Source organism: Manis pentadactyla, chromosome 10 (assembly GCF_030020395.1).
Source record: "Manis pentadactyla isolate mManPen7 chromosome 10, mManPen7.hap1, whole genome shotgun sequence".
Classification (NCBI taxonomy): domain Eukaryota; kingdom Metazoa; phylum Chordata; class Mammalia; order Pholidota; family Manidae; genus Manis; species Manis pentadactyla.
In genome coordinates, this window is record NC_080028.1 from 20,790,932 (window position 1) to 20,806,035 (window position 15,104).

The 15,104-nt window shown below is 34.7% G+C and overlaps 2 protein-coding genes across 6 annotated transcripts in view; one reads left to right on the plus strand and one right to left on the minus strand.

The window, feature by feature from the left end:
• ANKS1B (ankyrin repeat and sterile alpha motif domain containing 1B) overlaps nt 1-15,104 on the plus strand; it is a 1,001,987-nt gene that overhangs the window by 308,992 nt on the left and 677,891 nt on the right. The gene's annotated exons all lie outside the window — the stretch shown is intronic.
• LOC118915497 (39S ribosomal protein L40, mitochondrial) lies at nt 3,094-4,076 on the minus strand. Its single transcript, XM_036891424.2, is given in 3 exon segments — nt 3,094-3,655; nt 3,657-3,738; nt 3,741-4,076. Coding segments are annotated over 3 exon segments (555 nt in total). The 5' UTR covers nt 3,901-4,076; the 3' UTR covers nt 3,094-3,342.

The window sequence follows — 15,104 nt, forward strand, 5'->3', positions numbered from 1 at the left end:
TGGAAATCATATTCACACATTTCTAGATGTCATAATAAAGAGCATTTCCTTTGCTTTAGATCATTCACCAAGATGGTTCCAATCATAAAGTTTTGCTAAAATGAATGGAGCTAGACTCTCTCAGATAGGAAATCTTGCCCCTCATAATAAAGTCACCATTATATTAGTATAAGCAGAAGGTCGGGTTTAAAGTATAATAATATGGTCCAATTATTGAACAGAGGTTGTTTGGAAATGTGGAACCATTTTTTAGTCTACTCGAGTGTTAGTTTGAATAACTCTACACATTATTTGCTCTGTTTATGTAATGCCATCATAGATATAAGATCCATATTCCTTGTGTGTGGGGGGAAAGACTCACTGACTTTGGCTAGGACTCAACTGTGCCTCTTTCTCCCTGACCCCGCTATTAAATTTGTGCCACCCTTCAGGTCTGGGCCGGGAATGGTAAAATTGGGAATTATACCCCTCCTTCAGGAATGGAGAGAATGTCCTTAAAAGAGATTTGTGATTTTAATATTGGCTAAAGTAGCAATCCTAAATGTTTTGTGGATGGGACACTTTTACTCTTTAAAGAGCTGAGTCTCCACATTACGGGAAAATAATATTGCTAGAAGCTACTTCTTGTTGGATTGATGAATAATTTTAAGCATTTTATTGCAGTATGAAAGGAAGGTTCACCTAAAACAGATTCTATTTATAAGAGTAGACAACTATTTTAACCAATACAAAGTGTATGAAAATAACACTTGTGTGTGTGAAAACTGTAGTCATGGTTACTTTGACTAACAGAAATTTTTTTTTCCTTCCTCTTTATCTTGGAAAGATATCAAAACATCTGTTTCTGAGATTTTAGGACAATAAATAGCACCACTTTTTGTTCCAATCCAAGTATAAAGTACTGTTGTCCTAAAAAAAAAAGAGCCAGAGACTTTAGCAGCAAAAGGAATTTATTTGGGAATAGCAGAGGAATTGCAGTTCAGGACGAGCAAATCTGGCATACCAGCCAAGTCCAGAGAACACAGGAGAGGGGCTTGCTTGTGTGGGTGAAAGTGAGAAGTTGGGAGGCTGTTGAGGAGAGTTCAGGGTGGTGACAGTTCCTCATTGGCTGAATGTGATGGTTTCTCATTGGCTGGACTGTGTTTCTGAGCAAGTTGAAAGTTTTCCTTTCCCTTGATGGGATATGTCACCTAAGCTTCTTTCTGCTAGGGGATGCAAGGTACATTGCTTTTGGTGAGTGGTAGTGCATGAGGGTTCCCACTACAGGGCCTCTTGGCTCCATTTTAAATGAGGTTTATTTTGTTGACAGTATTTATATCAAATGAGATAATTTCTTCAACAAAGATATCTAAAAGGAAATTTAATAATTCTTTTTGATTCCTCTGGGACTAGTTCTGCAAAGTTCTTGGAACAATAACTAGCCATCAGATCATAAGATCAGAATTACAGATTTCAAGGGTTCAATTACTATTTATATCCATATGTAAATTATTTAACTAGCTTTTAAATATATATTGGTATACAGCATAGTACCAGTGCTGAAGGAAAGAAAAAGTTATAATTGACCTAAAGGACTTAAATGCTATGAGGAAAATACAAGGTATTCCTAGAGTAGAATATTGAATTTGCAGTAATTTATTCAGTATTGTGTGTTAAGCGCAGAGATAATTCAAAGTAAGAAAATAAACATCTAGAGTCAAGGTGATCTCTGAGAAGTTAGAGGTTTTAAATCTGTTTTGTTCACAATGTTGTTTCTCTGATTACCACAAAAATACATGTTCATTGAAGAAAATTTGAAAATGAAATTGCTTATTAACGCTTACCCTGAAATGACCATTATTTGCTTCTGTGAATTCAGCTAACACTTTTTCTTTTACCTGTAGCCATTTTCTATCTGAAAAAGTCTTCCCAGCCCTCTTCACCTGGTTAATTCTTACTCATCCTTCAGTCACTTTAAATAGCACTTGCCCTCAAAAATGTTTTCAAACCTAAATTATTTTAGGTTATCCTGGTAATATGCTCCTGTTTAGTCTCTGGCCTTCCTATACATTATGAAGTATTTATGATTCTGGATCCTGTGGTGGATACTGGGATACAGTGGCAAGGACAATGAACCAAATCTTAACTACCAGGGAGTTGGCAATTATAATGGAGACGATAAGAAACAACAACAAAAATGAATGTATATATATGATATTGTTGTAATTTTTTTGAATGTATTTTCTTTGCTAGACCGTCAATTCCTTACCATGTCTGTTCTGCTTAAAGAACTTAGTAAATACTTGTGTGTGTTTGATATGAATGATCACTGAAGGAATGAACAAATAAGTTCACATTTTTTTGAGCATTTTTTCATATTCATGACTGTAAACATATAACCTTTATATATACTCAAAGTTGGAATCTTTCTATGAATACCTACTGTACTTTTTTCACCTAACACTATATCTTAAACATATTCCTATATGAATAAAAGTCTTAATGGTTGCATAATCATTTTAAGTATGGACTGGGGTGATCATGCAACTATCCTCTGCTGAGATTCTTATTTTCCCTCTTTCCCTAACTCAGAACCACACATTCATTTAGAGTGTTTTCTAGCAGTTTACTGTTATGAACTATATTTTGGTGAACATTTTTATGCATTCATCATTGTATCTTTGATTATGTTTACTCAGAAAAATTGAACCACTAGACAGAGGTATCATTTGTTTTAAGGCTTTTGTATAGATTGCCAAGTTGTATTCTAGAAAGGCAAGTCATAATTCATTAAGTGATAATTTAGGTAAATTCATTAGGTTTTGAAACTAGCAATGGATATGACCTAATCAAACGGAGGCTGGCTGCTGGAGCAAGGGCATGGATGTGAGAAGTAGCTACAGTTAAGGAGAGAAGTGCATGTTATGTTGTGGAGTGAAGAGGGGTTGGAAATAACGGGACAGGTTAATGCTAGGTGAGAGTATTTCAACTTTTTAAAATAGGTCGTTGGAGCCATTGTAGGATGTTGAGAAGGAGAGGAATAAAACTATTGCTGGAGGCAAATGTATCTTGACTCAATAATTTGGTGACTTTAAACACTTGAATTTATTAACTCTTAAATTTCAGCTCTGTGTTGTTCCCCTTTCCATGGGCTTTGGGAATCTGGATACCTTTGGGGTCCCCTCCCCCATCCCACTGCAACTGTGGGAGATTTGTGAGAGGTTCCTCCCAGTCTTCTCAATGCAGATCCTTCTCTGAACTGTTTCTGACCCATTGCCTGGGCAGCACCATTTTGGACATAGCATTTCTACCTCCCAGCCTCCCTTCCTTTGTCTCTCTTTCTTTTGATTAAACTTGTATTTATTAACAGCACACATCATTCTGTGAAAAGCAGGCTTGAACCCTCGTCGTTTTGATTCTCAAGGGCAGTATGTTCTGAGGACAGCTTCCTGCAACTTGTCTCTTAAATTCCAGTTGCGTGTACACCTTGGTGATGCTATGGTGCCTGTCCTCAGGGCGCTGGTAGATGGACCCTGGTGGCGTGGAATCTGGCCCTTCTCTCTCTGAGGGGCACAGACGGGAGCCCCACTTGATGGCTTCCTCAAGGAGCTCGTAGGAGGCCAGTCCTGCTTCCTGCAGTGCTTCCTGCTGGGCCTCAAGCATGGACCTGGTGGACCCTCTCCCTCTCATGCTCTCTCTGCTTATGCAGGGACCACCTCTCCAGATGAGCTCTTCTCCCACCCTCCTCAAAGGGAGTGCGACCTGAGGCTGCTGTCTAGCACCACTCAGGGCAATAAAATCTCCAGTGGGATTTAGCTCTTGGTTAGCCTTTACCAGTCGTGGGGTCCTCTTTTTCAAACAGTACTTCGCTGCTTGGTCCTTTTTAGGATTTACCTTCTTTTGCATAAATTGTGCTTTCATGGGAAGGAGTTCCCAGAAGGTCAGCAATGAAGCTCGCTGGTGGGGATCCCTAATCTTGTCTGTCAAGGTCCCAGAGCTGCCGCCGTCCCTCTGGCAGCTGACCTGTGCAGAGATCCTGACAGCATTTCTGTAAGGAGAGTTTGAAATGTTTCTAGCTTGTGCCAGGAAAAATGAGGAAAAAGTCTCACTGCCCAGAGACTCCTCTAATCTTATCCGATAGACTATTTGATAAAATAGATAGGAAAATGCAAGGCATCATAATTTAAGGGAAATGAAAAGTGCATTAGTTTAGTATTTCCAAAGATAGTTCATCATGGCCCTAAACTTAAGGTGAGATAACAGCGGAGAGAGCCTGGAAGCAGGTCATATACTCTGTGCTTAACCTCCTGCTAACCATTTAATTAGAATGTGATATGTTTCATGTAGGAAAGTTCTAGAAAATGCAATATAACTTGTAATTTCTCTGGAAAGCAACTCAAAATACAACTTTTACTGATAGTAGGTCAGAAGTATCATCTTTAGTATAAAGGATTAAATTTTTTCTCTGAACACAAATTTCTAGGGCTTTCTATTAATCATCATAAACTTTCTCCCAGAGTTCCAAACTCCTTTTAGAAAGAAAGAAAACATATATTTTCCCCCCATGTAGAATATAAATGAATCTTTGGTATAAATCATATGAATTTATATTGAATAACCAGGCAGTTTATTAATTCTAAGAGTGTTTAGCTCGAAGCACTATTTTGTGCACTGCAGTTTGCTTGAATACTTAGTAGTAGTATTCTACAGTTATTTTTCTACTTCCAAAGCTGAAACCATCAGATATTTGTTCTTTTGTGTTAATGTCCCATTGTTTCACTATATTGATCTTTAACATTTTAAGACTAGCTGCAGATCAAACAGGTTAGGCAATACATGGTAATATCTGACTCAGTGTACCTTTACACTGAAGATCTATTTCGTTCTCATCACTCCCCCCTCCACCTCTTTCTCATAAACTACTCTTCTCTTTTGGTTTTTCCCTAAAGTGCTTGATGGGATGACTCGTTTGTATCCTTTCAGTCCCTAAATGTTGATATTCACCCCAATTCTATCCTATAGATTCAACTATGTTCTGCATAGATAGGTTTCTTGAGCTATAGGTCCTATTTAAAGCTACTTATGGTATCAACATGTTGGTTCATGTGCACTAAAAGTACCGCATACTGCAAGGAATCCAAATGGGAAACTTCCTATATTTCCCTTTAAAATGCCTTGAAGCATTATCACTGTTACAAAGCTAGAACACTTAGCATTTTCCGTGATCTGCTATTTTCATTGCTATTGCTACTGCTTAGGACTCATTTTATCTTCATTGAGGTCACAAATAAATTTAGAAAAGGCCTTCTTATATTTACAATTTCGATTCACTAAAATGAAACAGTAAAGACTGAACACTGTAAAAAATGTGAGGGATGACATAATTCACATCTTAACGAACAATAACAAGCACTGAAAAATCATTCTATTTGTAATCATTTGACCGTTAGTAACTTGTTAGCCTTTCTGTCTCCCTGGGTTTCAGTATACTGGCCATACATTTATTTTGCTTTTTCTTGTAGATAATATTCATGATAAGAGGTCTTTTTCAGTGTAAGACCTTGTGTCAAATTCTCATGTTAAGCCTTGTGATTGTTGACTTCCACTTTTCCTGCTGCTGGAGGGTCAATGTCATCCTAGTGAAATAATCTTAAAGTATATTGGAAACATCTTTCACATATGTTCCAGCAACCTCTCTCCTCATAAAACAAAAAGTAGTCAGATCCGATGCAAAATCTTTACCTGCTCTGTAGTTCATGTTCCTACTCTGCCATTTCCTTTATCCCTATTTTGTATTCTGTTCCTAGCTGCCACTTTTTCTAATTAATCTCAACAGTAACAACTTAAGAGTACAAGCAAAATCCTTTTAGTGGTAAAAAGGATATACAGTAATATGTTTTAATATACTAGAATTTCATATAAGAAGAATTCAAATTTGGGAATATATTACTGTATTTCACAGGGTTTGTGCTGTTAATCCAATTTTCATATGCTTATGTTCATGACATTTTAAAATTAAGGTGCTTGTACTCTTTTCTGGATACATTATTAAATGGCGAATTCACCCATCTATTCTTGCTGTGTTTCCTTCCTTCTCTGCATGCCTTTTTACATTGTTATTTCTGACAGGTGCCTATTTTAAAAAATGAACACTGTTGAGAAAAATAAAAAAGAGGTTCTAAATACTTTAAGGGCAGAACGATACACTTTGTTTTATTATTTTCAGAGAAGTGATTCTCAAGAGGTCAGTCCAAACATTGGCAGGTAAGCTTTGAATAAGCATATAAATATAAGGGAGCATATATATGTCAAACTTGCCCTGAAGAAATGGTGTTTAGTGATGCATATCTAAATCTGTGTCTGTGCTTTGTTTCCTCAACTGAATTTAAAGTTCTTAGGATCTCACAATATTTTTGTTGTTTGTCCTACCACATGGAGTATAATGTCATAGAATATAGGCACTTCATAAATATTTTTTGACCCATGATTGAACTTGCCTGAAGAAACAACTTGGCATTAACTGAAAAAAAGAAAGAAACCTTGAATTTATCTGTTGCTTATCTATGATTTACATAATTTGTAACTTATTTTACAGTCATTTACTTAAAAAAATTACTCATTAATGGAGGAAGTCTAGTGGGAAAAACCCAGATGTGGTCCTAAAATGGTGTTACTCACTGGAAATCTAAAGAGGCTAGGTATAATGTTTTCAAATAAGTACCATTCATGAATTGATAGCCACTGTATTGTGCACAGTACCTAGCCCACTGAGAATCTTAAGTGTTTACAATTAATTATAGTAATTCCCATTCTCCATTCTATCCTCAAGATCTACTTTGAGGAAAAGAAATGGCAGTTTATATACTTTCATTTATATTTATTATGTTTTGTTAGGTTTTTCATTACTTAGCTCAGATACCAAGAGTAATCAGTTGTATTATTTCTTTTTTGCAATGGGAAGAAAGAAAAAAAAAACCCTCAAATTGTGGTTGCAGTGATTAACTCTGGTGATCCCAAAGTAATGTGATATATGTGTAACAAAAATTTAATTGTGTAATCTTCTGGGGGCATAACTGTATGTGCTGTATCCCTTCCTCTGTCTTTAAATCTTAAAGCACTTGATTCCTGAAAAAGCTCTATTTTTAGTAGTGGAACAATAAACTTTTCTCATTTCTGGAATTAAATGTGTTCAGCAAAGCTTCATGTAAATAAGTAATATGTTAAATACACTAAAGGGCACCAAATATTTCAGGAAAATGAAGAGTGAAATATTTTCTGACTATAGCCATTGTCACTTTTCTGAAAATAAGTATCAAACATTAATTTTGATGCCTGACACTTCATTTCTTGTTTTTGTATTAACATGTAATTTATTTACGATGAAATTTACAAGTTGTAGTTATGTAATATGAGGAGTTTTGACAAGTATATATTGTATTAAAACTACCACCACAGTCAAGATATAGAATATTCCTATCATCTGAAAAAGTTCCTTTATGTATATTTGCAATTAATCCCCATCCATATCCCATCCATGCCTCAAGCATTCTTTGATCTCTTCGCTTTCATTTTAGGTTTGCATTTTCTATATTTGCATATTAAGGAATTATATAGTATGCATTCCTTTGTGTTTCGGCTTTATTCACTAAGCATAATGCTTTTGAAATTCATCCATATATCAATTGTTTGTTATTTTTATTGCTGAATAGCCTTATTTTTTATAGATATAGCATAATTTCTTTTTGTGGACATAAGTTTTCAACTCCCTGGGTTAATACCAAAGAGCACAATTGCTAGATCACATGTTAGACTCATGGGTAAGAATATGTTTAATTTTGTAAGAAACCACCAAACTGTCTTCCAAAGTGGCTGTACCATTTTGCATTTCTACCACCAATGAATGAAAGTTCCTGTTTGTTCCATTATCTTCCCCACTGTTTGGCGTGACTCTTCTAGATTTTGTCCATTCTTTTAAGTGTGCAGTGGTATCTCATTTTTTAATAATAGTTAAGTCTGCATATCATTTCTTTTCATGGATTATGCCTATGATGTCATTTCTAGAAAGTTACCACCAAATCCAAGGTCATCTAGATTTTCGCCTATGTTAACTTCTAGTAGTTTTACAGTTTTGTTTTAAATTTAGGTCTATGATGTTAATAGTTAATTTCTGTGAAGGGTGTAAAGTCTGTAACTAGATTCATTTTTTTGCATGTTAATGTCCAGGTGTTCTAACACCATCTGTTGAAGAGACTATCTTTGCTCCATTCTATTGCTTCTGCCCCTTTGTCAAAGATCCGTTGACTATGTTTATGTGGGTGTATTTCTAGACTTCCTATTTTGTTTCATGATTTATTTTTGGCTGTTCTTTTACCAATACCACACTGTCTTGATTACTGTTGCTTCATAATAATTCTTAAAGTCAGGAAGTGTCAGCCTTCCAAGTTTGTTCTTTTCTCTCAATATTATGTTGGCTATTCTGGGTCTTTTGTCTCTAAACTTTAGAATAGTTTGATACCCATAAGATAGCTTGCTGGAATTTTTATTTGGATTACATTAAATCTACAGATCAAGTTAGATTACATTAAATCTACTTATGTCTTCACACTATTGAGTCCTCCTATCCATGAACATAAAATATTTCTTCACTTATTTAGTTCTCCGATTTCTCTCATCAGACTTTTGTATTTTTCCTCATATAGATCTTATGCACATTTTGTTAGATTTATACTGAAGTATTTCATTTTCAGAGATGCTAATGTAAATGGTATATTTTTTAAATTTTATCAAATGTACATCACAGTGGTTCAACAGTCCCCGTTCCCCACCCCTCAATGCCCTTCCAATCCCCTCTGCCTTGGTAACCACTAGTCACTTCTCAGTGTCTATGAGTCTGATGCTGTTTTGTTCCTTCTGTTTTGCTTTGTTTTTACATTCCACAAATAAGTGAAATCATATGGTATTTGTCTTTCTCCACCTGGCTTATTTCAATGAGCATAATACCCTCTAGATCCATCCATGTTGTTGCAAATGGCAGGAGTTCTTTTCTTCTTGTTACTGAATAATATTCTGCTGCATATATGTACCACATCTTCTTTATCCATTCATCTGTTGATGGACACTTAGGTTGTTTCCATATCTTGGCTATTGCAAACATTGCAACAGTAAACATAGAGGTGCGCATATCTTTTAGAATCAGGGATTTTGTTTTCTTTGGGTAAATTCCTAAGAGTGGAATTACTGGGTCAAATGGTATTTCTATTTTTAGTTTTTTGAGGAACCTCCATACTGCTTTCCACAGAGGTTGCGTCAATTTGCAGTCCCACCAACAGTGTAGGAGGGTTCCCATTTCTCTGCATGCACTCTCACCAGCATTTACTATTCCTTGTCTTTTGGATAGTGGCCACTCTAACTGATGTTAGGAGATACCTCATTGTGGTTTTAATTTGCATTTCCCTGATGATTAGTGATGTGGAGCATCTTTTCATGTGCCTGTTGACCATTTGTATTTCTTCTTCAGAGAAGTGTCTGTTCAAATCCTCTGCCCAGTTTTTGTTTGGGTTATTTGTTTTTTGGGTGTTGAGACATGAGTTCTTTATATATTTGGATGTTAAGCCCTTATCAGATGAGACATTATGAATCCATTTTCCAATACCTTAGAATGCCTTTTTGTTCTGCTGATGGCATCCTTTGCTGTACAGAAGCTTTATAGTTTGATGTAGTTCCACTTTTTCATTTTTTATTATGTTTCCCTTGCCTGAGGAGATGTGTTCAGAAAAAAGTTGCTCATGTATATATTCAAGTGATTTTGCCTATGAGTTTTATGGTTTTATGGTTTCATGGATTCAGGTGTTTGATCCATTTTGAGATTACTTTTGTGTATGGAGTTAGACAATAATCCAGTTCCATTCTCTTACATGTAGCTGTCCAGTTTTCTGAACACCAGTTGTTGAAAAGGCTGTCATTTCCCATTGTATATTCATGGCTCCTTTATCATATATTAATTGACTGTAGGTGTTAGGATTTATGTATGGACTCTCTATTCTGTTCCATTAATCTATGGGTCTGTTCTTATGCCAGTACCAAATTGTTTTGATTAATAGCTTTGTAGTAGAGCTTGAAGTTGGGGAGCATAATCCCCCCTGCTTTATTCTTCTTTTTCAAGATTGCTTTGGCTATTCTTTTGTGGTGGGCAGAGGACCTGAACAGACACTTCTCCAAAGAAGAAATACAAATGGCCAACAGGCACATGAAAAGCTGTTTTTTCATTGCTGCTATATAGGAAAACTAATCATCAGGGAAATTTAAATTTAAAATTGTTTGTTCTAGTTCATTGAAGAATGCTGTTACTATTTTGATAGGTGTTGCATTGAATCTGTAAATTGCTTTAGGCAGGATGCCCATTTTGACAATATTAATTCTTCCTATCCATGAATATGGGATAGATTTCTATTTTTTGGTGTCTTCTTTAATTTCGCTCTTGAGTTTATTGTAGTTTTCAGAGTATAGGTCTTTCATCTGCTTGGCTAAGTTTATTCCTAGGTATTTTATTCTTTTTTATTCAATTGTAAATGGAGTTTTCCTGATTTCTCTTTCTGCTAGTTTATTGTTAATATATAAGAATGCAGCAGATTTCTTTGTATTAATTTTGTTTCCTGAAACTTTGCTGAATTTGGTTATTAGTTCTAGCAGTTCTTTGGTGGATTCTTCTGGGTTTTCTATGTCTAATATCGTGTTATCTGCAAATAATGATAATTTAACTTCTTCCCTACCAATCTGAATGCCTTTTATCTCTTTGTGTTGTCTGATTGCTGTGTCTAGGACCTCCAGTACTATGTTGAATAAAAGTGGTGAGAGTGGGCATCCTTGTCTTGTTCCTGATCTTAGAGGAAAAACTTCCAGCTTTTTGCTGTTAACTATGTGGCTGTGGGTTTCTTGTATTTGGCCTTTATTATGTTGAGGTACATACTCTCTAAACCCATTTTGTTGAGAGTTTTTATCACGAATGGATGTTGAATTTTGTCAAATGCTTTTTTAGCATCTATTGAGATTATCATGTGGTTTTTATTCTTCTTTTTGTTAATATGGTGTATGATAATGATGGATTTACAAATATTGTACCCTCTTTGCATCCCTGGAATAAATCCTACTTAGTCATGATGAATGATCTTTTTGGTGTATTTTTGGTTATGGTTTGCTAATATTTTGTTGAGGCTCTTTGCATCTATGTTCATCAGTGATATTGGTCTGTAATTTTCTCTTTTTGTGGTATCTTTGTCTGGTTTAGGTATTATAGTGATGCTGGCCTCATAGAATGAGTTTGGAAGTATTCCCTCCTCTTCTACTTTTTGGAATGCTTTAGGAAGGATGGGTGCTAGCTCCTCTTTAAATGTTTTGTAGAATTTGGCTGTGAAACCATCTGGACCTGGAGTTTTGTTTTAGGGGAGTTTTAGAATACCAATTCAATTTCATTGCTGGTAATTGATCTGCTCAGATTTTCTGTTTCTTCCTCAGTCATTCTTAGAAGGTTATATTTTTCTAAAAAGTTGTTTGTTCTAAGTTGTCCAGTTTATTGGCATATAATTTTTCATAGTGTTCTCTAATAATTCTTTGTATATCTGCTCTATCCATTGTGATTATTCCTTCTTTTTTTCTGATTCTGCTTATGTGTATACATTCTCTTTTTTTCTTGATAAGTCTGGCTGGCAGTTTATCTATTTTGTTTCTTTCCTCAAAGAACCAGCTCCTGGTTTCATTGATTTTTTTAAATTGTTTTTTTCTTCTTTATTTTATTTATTTCTGGTCTGATTATTATGTCCCTCATTCTACTGACTTTGGATTTCATTTGTTCTTCTTTTTCTAGTTTTGGTATTGTGTTTTTAATTTCACTGTATTTAAATTCTACTGTTCATTGCTGCTATATAGGAAAACAATTAACTTTGTATATTAACCTTGTGTTCTCACCCATGACCTAGTAGAGTCTATTCTAGGAATGGAAAGATGGTTAAACATCAGGAAGTCAATCAATATAATTTATTACATCAATAAATTAATGGACAAAAAAGGTTATTAGTATATCAGTAGCTACTGAAAATCTATTTGTGGTCTAAATATATTTTTAGTATCTATTTTAATTTTGTCACTAAGACTCAACTCTTATGAGAATTTTAACAAGTAACCTTAATTTGATTGGCACTATGTTCGATCTAGTTATGGCAACTATTTGCTCTTTTTAAAGTTTTTCTAGTCAATTTTTTTAACCATAAAATGGAGATTATAAAAATGAATGGCGATTAAAAGTCTAATAAATTGTTATGATTTAAATAATATAACACATTCAAAATATACTGTAAGAATTAAAATATACATACTATATATTTGATATCTTTGAAACATAATTAATTATATAAATTAAACCTTCATACAGTTGTTATTATCACAGATAAGGGAATTATTATAATGTATACAAATAATTGCATATATCTATAGTTACCTTGGATTTTTAGGCTTAGCACCTGAATTTTACCAATTTAATATTGCCTCAAAATTATTTACAGTATGAAATTTTATATTTATTGTACTAGGCTAAAGTACTTTCCCTATTGAATAAACCACAAGAACCTAGAATGCTACACTTTGAATTTTATACACTGTGGTTAAAACTGAAATTTCCAAGCTTTAGAGACTGTTACTGGTCAACTTAATTATACATGAGCATTATACAGTTGCATAACTTATATTTGAATTATCAATTTCCTTAGAGCCATGTTTGCAAAGCTCCTCCACTGGATTTCCTGGCATAAGGTCAATCTCATCTTATTTCAGAAAACTTTAGGAATATGCAATATGAGAGACAGAACATGTATATTTGGAAACATAAACTCATATATATTACTTATTTTCAGCTTTTAGAAAAATTCCATTTAAATTTTTTATTCTTGTTTAATTTCCATTCAAGATTATTTTAATCCAATTGCTTACAATTTTTTGACTGCTTACTAATACTGAAAGTGTAATACTTGATTCCAAAGCCTTGGAATATAATAACTGCAAAGGTTTGCACCTTATATATTGAGAAACTTGAGATCCAGAGAGGTAAAGTGCCCAGGGTCATAGAGCTTGTTAGTGACAAATCTAGGACTAGAACCTAGTTTTCCTGATTGTCATCCCGTCTCATTCTATTTTATTTTAAACCAAATTCTAAAACTTGCCATGTTTCCTGTAGGACTGGGCTCAACATGAATACATTTTATGTGTAGCTGGATTTTATTTGCTTGTTTGTTTACTTAGGATAGTCCAGAGAGCTTGGTAAAATGCTTTGACAATTAAGTCTTTATGGGCTATATGACTAGCTCTTACTTCATACTATTTACATGTTTGTCCTTAGAATGTTCCATTCCCTTCTTTTTGCTTCAGGTCCAGTGAGTCTTATTTATATAAAGAATACTTGGATATAATAATAACCTGGCTATAGAAAGCTCTTAGGGCAACTCTGTGATTATTGAAATGACCAAATCCCTGTGAGAAAAATCATTTGAGCTCTTCTGGGTTTCCTCACCGCAGCATATTTAAAATAAACATTTGAGAGTTAGATAGAAATAATGCCACCCTATACAGACTGCATACTTGAGTCAGACGCTACCTTCTCTTACTGTGATTCTGACTTAACTCTTAATCATTATATATAAATATAGAATAGAATTGGTTTCATCAAAATTTAAATAGGCGGCACCAGTTGTTGAGTCTTCAAGGTCTTTTTTTAAGGATTGAGGAGAAAATAATTTGTGGTTAAGCTAGATTTTATAAACATATTGTAATAACTCATATGTATTGTTTAAAAAAAGACATTTAGAAAGTTGAGCTTTTTAAAAATTGGAATAATTTGCTATTACATATTGACTTCTTCATAATCTAAAAGTCTGTATAATGCACAGAAGAGCTGTATGTTACACTTTAGTATGAAAAGTAAATCTCTTAAAAATCTCTTAGAATGTAACTTAGTTTGAAATGCCTTACGGGGTTTGCTTTTAAGGAAAGCCTCAGCAATTTTTAAAAATAAATTTGAGAGCTACTTGGCAAGATGCCTAACAAGCTCTATCTTATCTGCTTTGGAAAATATGAATTTTTCCATGTTTTGATAGATTTATTTGCTAACAGAATTTAGATATATTATTAAACCTACCTTAAAAATTGATCATTAAAGTACATATTGTATGTACTCTTATAATGTCCGTGCATGTACTCTACTTTAATAAGGAAAATTGACATCCAATTTTTATTATTGGAAAATTTGAACATATATCGAAGTAGAGAGAATAGTTTACTGAACTTCCATACACCAATCACCTAGTTTCATCAGTGATCAGCATTTTGTCAATCTCATTTCCTTTATCCTCCCTTTTTTCCTCTAAAGTTTTAAAGCAAACCCCAGACAATACTAATAATTAATATCACTCACTACATAAATCATATTAAAATTTCCTCAGTTGTGAGATAAGCAACATTTCTAGTGTAACAGGCTGAATCTTTACACAAACTGTTGAATGAAGCATGTTCAGAAGGGGTAAAATAGAGCTGGGGCTTCACACTTATTCTGGTTCCTTGTAAACAACAGCAGAAGTAATGTTCAAGGCTTGAGAATCCTTACTCTGTCCTCCCTATGAGAGCAACCTGATGATCCGTGGGTGTGCCATGTGCACCTGTGTCCTTGTGTGGAAGTTGATGGGAAGATCCATTTGAGAGGCTGAGCAACACACCCTGCAGCACTGTTGCTGGTTGGGATTCTCTGGGGCACTGACTTCCAATCTGACTAAGGTATAGGAGGCTTCTTGGGAGTGGCTGAGATCAACACCTGTAGAAGGGAAGAAAAAGGAAGGAAGCAGAATTGGATAGAGGGAGAAGTTGAGCTAGTAAACAATTTCAATAGAGGCCTCAGCAACTCTATGATAAATTCTAATCAGAGATGATGGATCCTTTAATCAGTCACTGGGGACAGGTCACCCTGGAATGGGGTGGACATTGGGTGAGGAGATTCTCTTCAACCAAGGCAATCCCGTAGGGGCTGACAACAAATAGATTTCATCAGCAGCACTGCCAGCAGCTTGGAGAATAAATCCTTCCTTCCTGAA